The 8,718-nt window shown below is 40.1% G+C and overlaps 2 protein-coding genes across 6 annotated transcripts; one reads left to right on the top strand and one right to left on the bottom strand.

Annotated features, from left to right (window-relative positions):
* The first annotated feature begins 128 nt into the window (after window positions 1-128).
* LOC147203625 (uncharacterized) lies at window positions 129-2,774 on the top strand. The gene is made up of 5 exons (XM_086114277.1): window positions 129-230; window positions 317-436; window positions 709-855; window positions 1,879-1,989; window positions 2,067-2,774. Exons 1-5 carry the CDS (start codon window positions 185-187, stop codon window positions 2,261-2,263), a joined length of 621 nt encoding a protein of 206 aa, XP_085970403.1. The 5' UTR covers window positions 129-184; the 3' UTR covers window positions 2,264-2,774.
* On the bottom strand, window positions 1,427-8,300 carry LOC147203624 (myelin-associated glycoprotein-like). 5 transcript variants are annotated; one of them, XM_086114258.1, is made up of 12 exons: window positions 8,160-8,300; window positions 7,774-7,851; window positions 7,294-7,686; window positions 6,191-6,490; window positions 5,091-5,190; window positions 4,968-5,000; window positions 4,859-4,894; window positions 4,752-4,793; window positions 3,874-3,909; window positions 3,723-3,788; window positions 3,105-3,132; window positions 1,427-2,715 (listed from the first exon to the last, which is right to left on the bottom strand). In XM_086114258.1, the coding sequence occupies exons 2-12, from the start codon at window positions 7,817-7,819 to the stop codon at window positions 2,653-2,655; spliced, it is 1,143 nt and encodes a 380-aa protein (XP_085970384.1). In that variant the 5' UTR covers window positions 7,820-7,851; window positions 8,160-8,300; the 3' UTR covers window positions 1,427-2,652. The 5 variants fall into 5 exon arrangements, 4 of the variants coding, with proteins under 4 accessions (XP_085970384.1, XP_085970386.1, XP_085970385.1 ...); XM_086114260.1 differs by lacking the exon at window positions 3,874-3,909 and having other exon boundaries at window positions 4,767-4,793; window positions 4,968-5,025; XM_086114259.1 differs by lacking the exon at window positions 3,874-3,909 and having other exon boundaries at window positions 4,767-4,793.
* Window positions 8,301-8,718: the final 418 nt, after the last annotated feature.

Raw genomic sequence — 8,718 nt, 5'->3', positions numbered from 1 at the left:
AATCCTGAATAAAACAACAAGCTGCAAATGATTGCGTGGCAATAAATGTGGATCACAATTTTTTTTCAAGTGAAGAGGAGGATGGATGGGAGTGGTCTCAGGATAAAACACTCCTTCTGGAAAGAGCTGATCACATATGGGATAACAAACCCAATGAAAAGTCGCTTGTTGGGAATCACACACAATGCATCACCGACTGCTCCTCCTTGGGATTTTACTCCTTCCTAAAGGCAAGTTTGTGTGTATGTCTGTCTGTGTTTAATGGAATAGATTACTGGACTCAATGTAAAATTGTGGGATTTCCTCTGTTTCCCAGCCTATACGCTGAAGTGTTATGAGTGTGCAGCAGGAAGCTCAGCCACCTGCATCGACACAACAAAAGAATGCCCCCCAATGGTGACTCATTGTAGCGCACTCAGAATCATCATGCAGTCAGGTACTGAATGTTAGGACCACCGAGCATGTGAGTTTATGCAGTGGTGGGCCAGCAAGGCCTTCTCGGCTGACCCAAACACTATCAGAAGCCCTGATCTACATTTATAACCTAAATTCTAATATTTTCTCTCATGAAATTGAAATAATGTATTCCCAACTGACCATTCAGTTCGTAATGTCTCTCTTGGCTGCACTGCTTCCATTGTGTGTGTGTTGATGTCTTGCTCACTTTGGTTGCGGGCGAAACGCCTGTGCACTTTTTTTTTTCCGTAGGCGAGTCAGTGATTGCAGACATCAATGGGAAAAGCTGCAGCTTCTCTGAACAGTGTGCACAAGCCTCAGTCAATTTTGGAAAGACCAGGACCGTACTCACTAACGAGTGTTGCACTACCGACTTGTGCAACAGCCTTCCTGCACCGGGTAACACATTTATGTTACTGGAGCTTTTTTGCCTTTGTAAAATGTAGAATGAGTCAGATGCCACATGCTGTTTTAGTGAAAAAGGAAATGAAAATTGAGTGGAGAGCTATTTTTCACAATTCTGAAACAAATGTCGGGTCTGAGAACTCTGGGGAGAGTCCAAGGTGTCCTCAGTTTGGTGAGCAAACGTGATAAGATGGTCTTGTGGTTCTTTACATATCTTTAAGTTTTTTTGGTTGTAAATGCTTTTAAACAGGGATGGCGCTACACCGAGGCTAGGTTCGAAATCTGCCTAGCTCTAGTTAATCTCCACCAGCATTTTATTTGAATATAATATACAGTATACATGTATATATATATTTACAAATTGCTATCTCACCCCCCTATTTAGCACCAGCAGAGAAGAAAAATCCTGGAGCCGTCCCTGCTTATAAATGTTGTACTTTTAATTGTGTGAAGCCCATTCAGTTACCTTCTGGATGAAAGGTGCAATATAAATAAAGCTATCACGCCTTGACTCATTAGAGAACAGCAAATTGTGTCGCAAGTACGGAAACACTGAAGAGTTGGATAAGTTCATTCAAAAGTTTAGGGTCACGGTTTATTTCAAAATTCCACCTTTCTGTGATTAACGTCTGTCTCCTTCAAACGTCCATCCTGTGACTCCATCTGAAACTGAACTTTTCCCCACGTTGGGCTGAGTTGCTGGACAGTGTCATCCCTCCCTGAAAAAGCAGGGTGGACTGGAACCTATCCCTTCACTGGCTCCTTCCACATTTTAGAGTTCTTTTTAAGATTTTATTTGTTTTATTCTTTAAATGGTCTCACACCACCTTACCTCTCCGAGCTCATCTGCCCCTGCACACACATATATATATATATATATATAAAACGACCGTTCACACTCACATTGACTCGGTCGCTGAGTGGAAATTCAATCCAAGTTACCTGCATTGAAGTCAGGCGAGTAAACCACTATCCCATCCGTGCCGCACAGTACAACTCGCTGATTTTATCTTACAGACTACAGCAAGACCAGGCCCAGCGGTAGAAAATGCTTCACTTGCAATGGGCTACAGTGCACTAGTACTGTGGAATGTCAAGGCAATGAGTACCATTGCATCTCCACAACAGGTAACCGTCCTGCAAAGCTGCCCGTCTCTCTGCAAGTGGTACACATGGATGCCCCCAAGTATGACTTTGTTTCTCAGTGGAGATCAAGGGCCAAAGGACAACCATGAAGGGCTGTGCCTCCAAGCAAATGTGCACCAATACGGAACAACTGGAAGGGCTTGCTGGAACCCGAATCAGCTGCTGTGAGGGCGACTATTGCAACGGCGGCAGTAGAGCAAGAGCCAGCCTCCTTCTCTTGGGAGCACCACTGCTGTATCTCATTGTTTGGCCTTAACACGCAGGCCTATTCTGAGAAGAGCCTGTCCTGTTTAAAACTGCTGAACGGTCTTTGCTTCATGCTGCAGCTCAGTTTCAAGGTGTTTCAGATTCCCAGACAGTTGTTTGCCATGAGGTCATTGAACTTCCAGTGGACAGTATGAGTAACTGTGAAAAACGATAACACTGAATGTAACACACCATCTCCCCATTCACACCTGGACTGGGATTTAGACATTTTCACGTAGGTGTTTCTGTTTATTTGAATATATGGTTGTATCTCCTTCACTTTCTAAGTCATTGTTTTCCTGAACATATACAGTTAAAGCAGAACAAAATTGAAATAATGCAATATATTTCACTTGACCAATGACTGCAATGCAAATTGATGTTTGTGAGCTGTTGAATTCAGCAGTTCCTGTACACGTTGAGATATGCTGTGTTCTCGTAATCATCAGCATCGGAAATGTCCTGCGAGCGGGTTAAGAGAAGTTACTGAGGACAGTCATTAAAGGGGAAGTCAAATGAAATTCTTGCTTTAAAATATTTTCTATGCGGCCACAGTAGTCAAAACACAGCATTCTGATATACATACACACACACACACACACACACACATATATATATATATATATATGGAATATGAATTGAGCAGCAAGAGGGGCGGCCATTTTGTCACTTGCTGTCGATGGAAAATGACATCACAGTTGCTCAAAGCTCGGGTGGATTTTGCCACTTAATTCTATCGATCAGAAGACCGTATTTAGACGAGTGAGGCCACATAGAACATTTGTAAGTAAAATGTTTGAGTTGACTTCGACTTTTAAGGCCTGTGGAATAATTAGGAGTCAGGCTCTTACCTGTTTGTAATTGGAAGATCCGGGCTGTCTGAGGAAGATGAAGAGAAAAAAAAGAAAACATTAGAAACAAATAGTTCTTTAGTTTGTACCAAAGGGTCTTAGTTTCCCCCTCAAAAGGGAACAAATCTATATATGTGTAATTCATGAAAATTATTTTTAATATGATGTTTATCCTTTAAACTTTCTCACTGGAAAAGAGTAAGAATGTGATTTTTTTTCTTTTTATAGCCATAATAACACTGTGTTATTTCCATGATATAAAAAGAAAGGGAATCTGGATAAAGTTATAATAGTAGAGAAAAACTAACATTATTAAAGTTGCTTGAATTTTTTTGAGTTTGTCACGTAATATTGCGACTTCATTCTGGCAGCATAACAGCTTTTTTGTAATTTATGAAATATGACTTAATTTGTTATTGTCATATCCCAACTTCATTCATGCAATATCAGTTCATTTTACGTGAACCACATTGTAATATTACAAGGAAAATAATTGTGACTTTATTCTCACAACATTGCCACTTCATGAAAATCATGATACAAATCTAATATTGCAACGTTATCCTTGAATAACTCGCTTTTGATTCTTTGTGATGAGGCCTGAGTGCAGGTCAGTACCTTTTTGGAAATGGTCGAGGAGGTTTGCAGAACTTCTGTCCAGCTCCAGATGTCAAAGTGCTTGGTCTGCGTGGATCCCATTTACAAAATGTCATGTTTACTGTCGGACTGACTGACTTCGAGTACCTTTCTGTCCGTTCGACCCACTTACAAATGATTCAGCTCCATCATGTTCTCTCTCGGTCTCCTGCTATGAAGCATGTTGTGAATAATAAGTGCAAAACATAGAGCAATCTTTCACTTGACTGCAGCTCTTACAGTAAATATCTAGAATCAGATCTGGATGCAGGTGCATCTCAATAAATTTGAATATCGTGGACGGTTTCATTTATTTTTGGTAGTTCAATTCAAAAAGTGAAACTCATATGTGTAGATACACAGTGGGAAATATATCCATACATCCATCCATTTTCTAATCCGCTTTATCCTCACAAGGTTCGCGGGGAGGGTGCTGGAGCCTATCCCAGCCGTCTTCGGGCAGTAAGCAAGAGACACCCTGAATCGGTTGCCAGCCAATCGCAGGGCACACACTCACACCTAGGGACAATTTAGAGTGTTCAAACAATCTGCCATGCATGTTTTTGGAGTGGCGGAGGAAACCGGAGTACCCGGAGAAAACCCACGCAGGCACTATACATCCCTGTCAAATTTAGCCTTGCTTAAATATCTCCACCAATTGACTCTTTCACTGATTTTGCCAAAAGAAATTCATTTAAAAATATTTAAAGTTGAACTGGTGCAGCTGTCAATTCATTAGAATTTTTTTTGGTGAAAAACCCCAAGAAAACAGTTTTAAATATCCCATCAGCTCAGAATAGAGAACAGAAACTATTCAAATGAAGCATATCTATAAATATATAGAAAAATAGCTGCACTTCCTTTCTGCTCAGTAGGGACTGTACACAAGTAGGCCCGATGGTTTATTCGTGTGTGTGTGTGTGTGTGTGTGTGTGTGTGTGTGTGTGTGTGTGTGTGTGTGTGTGTGTGTGTGTGTGTGTGTGTGTGTGTGTGTGTGTGTGTGTGTGTTGCCTTTGGTTAGCTTGCCCTAGTTCCAAATGATCCGATCGAGACCTGAAAATTAGATGAATTTAATGACACGTTCATGGACAAGTCCCGATGACGCCCAAGTTTCTCACCTGCGACGAGACAACCTTGAAAGCCGGTCGCGCATGCTAAACGACAAAAACAATGGAAATCCTCAGACGTATCGTGCGGCGCTATCAAAGCATTCTCATCAGCACTCACCTGGATTGACCTTGAAGTTCTGAAATGCGTTTCCTTGAGTAGAAAGCAGATCAAAGTTCTTAACAAAATAAAGACCGTTAATCCATCAGATTGCTCCTGGAAGATGTTTCTCAAATGACTCACTTGTATTTTTTCACCATGACGATACAGAGTCCTCCGAAGAGCACAGCGATCCCAACTGCTACCACTGAAGGAATGATGATGTGGTGATGGTTTTTGGTGCCTGAAAAAAAAAACAAATGTTCAAGTTTACTTTCCGATACAAAAGACAATCGGCATGCTATATAAACTGAAAATAAGACATTTTCAAATCCAAATACACTCAAATGATTCGACTCTATTGTCCGTAAATGTAATTTGTTACATTTACGAAGGCTACAAAAGTTCAAGTGGTTTTCAAGAAACCAACAAAACAAGAACAACTAAAAGCGCTTTTCAGCTAATATTACAAGTGGATTATATTATTCAATACACGCCTGTAAGCCTCGCTTACCACGGTACGCTAATCAGCAAAAAGTTTTATTCTGCTCTGTACACTCATTAATCATTGGCAGAGATTAAACCTACTCAGTAGATGCCTGAATTGTATTATTTGCTTTCTTTACATCTGGCTCTCGAACATTCGTCCTGCTGTTAATATCCAATCAAAATGTTTTCCTTTTCACGCCTTCATATATCACATTTTAAATCCTACTTTTTAATCCTTATTTTTTAAACTTTAAATCATTTTTAAGTACATATTGTTAATATTATTATTATTAATCCATAATTTTGCATTCCCACATTCCATCTTAAACAGCAGTTTACTGCATCTTTGCACTTGCTTATCAACATTTCATTGTACTGACAATTAAACCTGTTTCTACTGTAATATAAGACTGCATGCATTTGAGGAAAAAAAACGTCTATTATACTTTTATAGTAACACATACTGTATGTATTAGAGGGGGGTTTTTTTGTTTGTTTTTTTAAATTGTCATCATTGTGTTCCTTTAAATTTAAATCACCAGTGTCGTCGAACACCATATAAAAGCTTGGCTAAGGTGCCACAGTGGGTTGGGCTGGCTGTGGCGCACCCTGCCAAAATTCAGCAGTGATGTCATTTGGAAAATGTTGTTTTTAAACTCAATCAAATCAAAGTTTCAGGAAACAGTTTGTAGTCCAACCTATTAATCTACAATCTGACTTGTCAACGCTTTCAGTGAAAGCATCTATTCACTCACGTTTGACAAACAGGGTGAAACTGTCAGAGGATGACATCCCTCCGTAAAAGCTGGCCTTGCAAGTGACTTCACTGTGGTCGTCCTTCGCCTCGGGAATGATGATGAGGATGGACTGAGCCTCCCAAAACCCACTGTGTATCTCCTTGATGACGGTGGTGACTTCGTGTGCATTGCCCCTGCTCCATGTCAGCGAGGGCCTGTGGGTGGGGCAAGTGTAGGTCACTGAGCAGACCACGGTGTAAGGAAGTCCTTCGTATGCTATGTTTGCGTGCAGGGTCAACGTCGGTTTTGGAGGGGCAGCTGTGAACATCATTCAAACAGTTAAATAACACATAATTCGACAGTATGCGCTAATACTGATGATTAGGGATGGGCATTTGACTAAACTAGATTATGTATCTATCAATCTTTTGGGGTATTATGCCTGCCGAAAATGACTGTCGTTACATAGCCGCCTGTTTGTCTGGGTGTGCTCTTCTTTACTATTATCGATATTTTTCATGGACGGGGTGTCACGTAAAAAAGCAGTCAAGAGGGAGGAGCAGGGTGAACTTGACAAACTGTATTAACAAAATGCTGAGAAAACTAAATCCAGAACAAACAAAGTCCTGGAAACAACGAGAATCCAAAGTAACAAACAAAAACCGATGGCAGAAGCAAAACACTAACAGAAACAGTGACAGCAAAAATGACCTGACACTGAGTGATCAGGCATCAAGTCTTTTAAAGTGACAACTAACGACACAATGACCAACAGGTGTGCAGCTGCAGGCGGCGCCCTACAGTGCCACCTGTTGGACACAAACAGATCCATGACACGGGGTTGGCGCAAGGATGATTTTGCCATTCGCTGTCGATATGTATCTACAATCTGATGACACTTCAGAAACGATTGTCGAATTATCCTGTTTAACGCTCAATCCACAAGCACAATATTGATAACAGTAACACGTTTTGACTCGTGCTGGCAAATACAATATAATTTTTGCTTTCATATTTTGGGGGGTTTGGTCTCCCTCAACACTTTGTTCCACATAATTCAAATTGGAATTCTGGTTTTATGCCCATCCCTAATATGGACCAAGAAGTCCTTGCTGACTTACGTAGCATTTTCAACTTGACGCAGTCCTCAACAAAGGAGAATTTGTCAGGGCTGGGTGTATCGCCTTCTGTTGGCGCTAATTCAATGCGGAAACAGAAAGGTCCATTGTCATAGTCTTTGATTTGCGTCATTTCCAAGCTGCAGTTCCCCTGACCCAAATGCCCCAACAATCGAGTGCGATCTCGAAAGCTAGCTAAGATATTTGTCTCATCCTGATGGTATATGCGTTGGTCATGTTGCGTTTGAAGATGCCAGATCCCTCGAAGTCTGGAGCTGGGGAGTTGTTCTTTCGGATGGCTGAATGAGCAGGGTAACACCACACAGGAAGTTACCAGGGCGTCAATGCGCTTTACAACAGTGGCCTTCCATTCGCCACTCATAGTACCACGACAACCTGAAAGAGAAAATGTTCAAAATGATGGCGATATGTGTCACTGATTAAAAAAAGAATACGATTGTAAACAACAGAAGACTCTGTTACCTGCTATGAGCACATACAACACCATCAGCCTACTCTTAATATTCATGCTTCTTCAATTTGATACAGCTGCAACAATTTCTGTGAAAAAGAAACATTTTACCTCCCAAAATACATCATGGTTTGAAATATGTGTCTCTTTATAGTTGCGAGTTGTATTTTTCTATTCATGTGACAATTATGTGATTTTTTTTTTATAGCAGCTATGACATTCTGCTTCATTGATTTAGGCATAAACCATTTCCTTGCCATCTGTTCCATTTTTGAGTCATTGCACCAACTTCACATTTCTTGTGTTTAATTTCATACTGTCTGACACATCCAGTGTGTACTAAAAATTGAAATGTGAATTTGTCATTAAATGTATGGAAAATATTTCACGTTCTTACCTGCTGGAGCTTCTGCTTGGCTGATCAATTAATTTGGATTTACAAAAAAAAAAAAACAAGCAAAAAAATAAATTAATTTAAAAAAAAAACAATGAAATAGAATTATGCTCTTTTTCCAAACCAAAATGATCATATGAGCTGCAGGTGAAATTCTCAAGACTGTGACTATGTGAGGAGGGTTTTTAACATTAGAAGTGCAGAGAGAAGTAATAATGCAAATGAAAGGGTGGTCTCAATTCTTGGGCAAAAGTCAGAGCTCCTTCTTGTCTCAATACAGCGGAACTATAGTTTAGGCAATGGTAGCTCCATAAACGACACTAGATATTGTTAGTTAATAAACTTGTATATGTATATATATATATATATATATATATATATATATATATATATATATACCTGTATATAAGCTTACCTGAAAGGTTTTGCATACAAAGCAAATCTTATCGTGGAGACGACATTTCCTCTTTGATTGATTGTGTGTTCCTGTTCCAGACTGAGTGGCTGTGTTAGTAATGGTGAAAATCTATCACTCAGAGCCATTAATCAGCAGTGATCAACC

This window comes from Hippocampus guttulatus, chromosome 6 (assembly GCF_054856545.1).
Source record: "Hippocampus guttulatus isolate MCC_2025c chromosome 6, RoL_Hgut_1.0, whole genome shotgun sequence".
Lineage (NCBI taxonomy): Eukaryota > Metazoa > Chordata > Actinopteri > Syngnathiformes > Syngnathidae > Hippocampus > Hippocampus guttulatus.
This window is presented reverse-complemented; position numbering and strand designations above follow the sequence as displayed.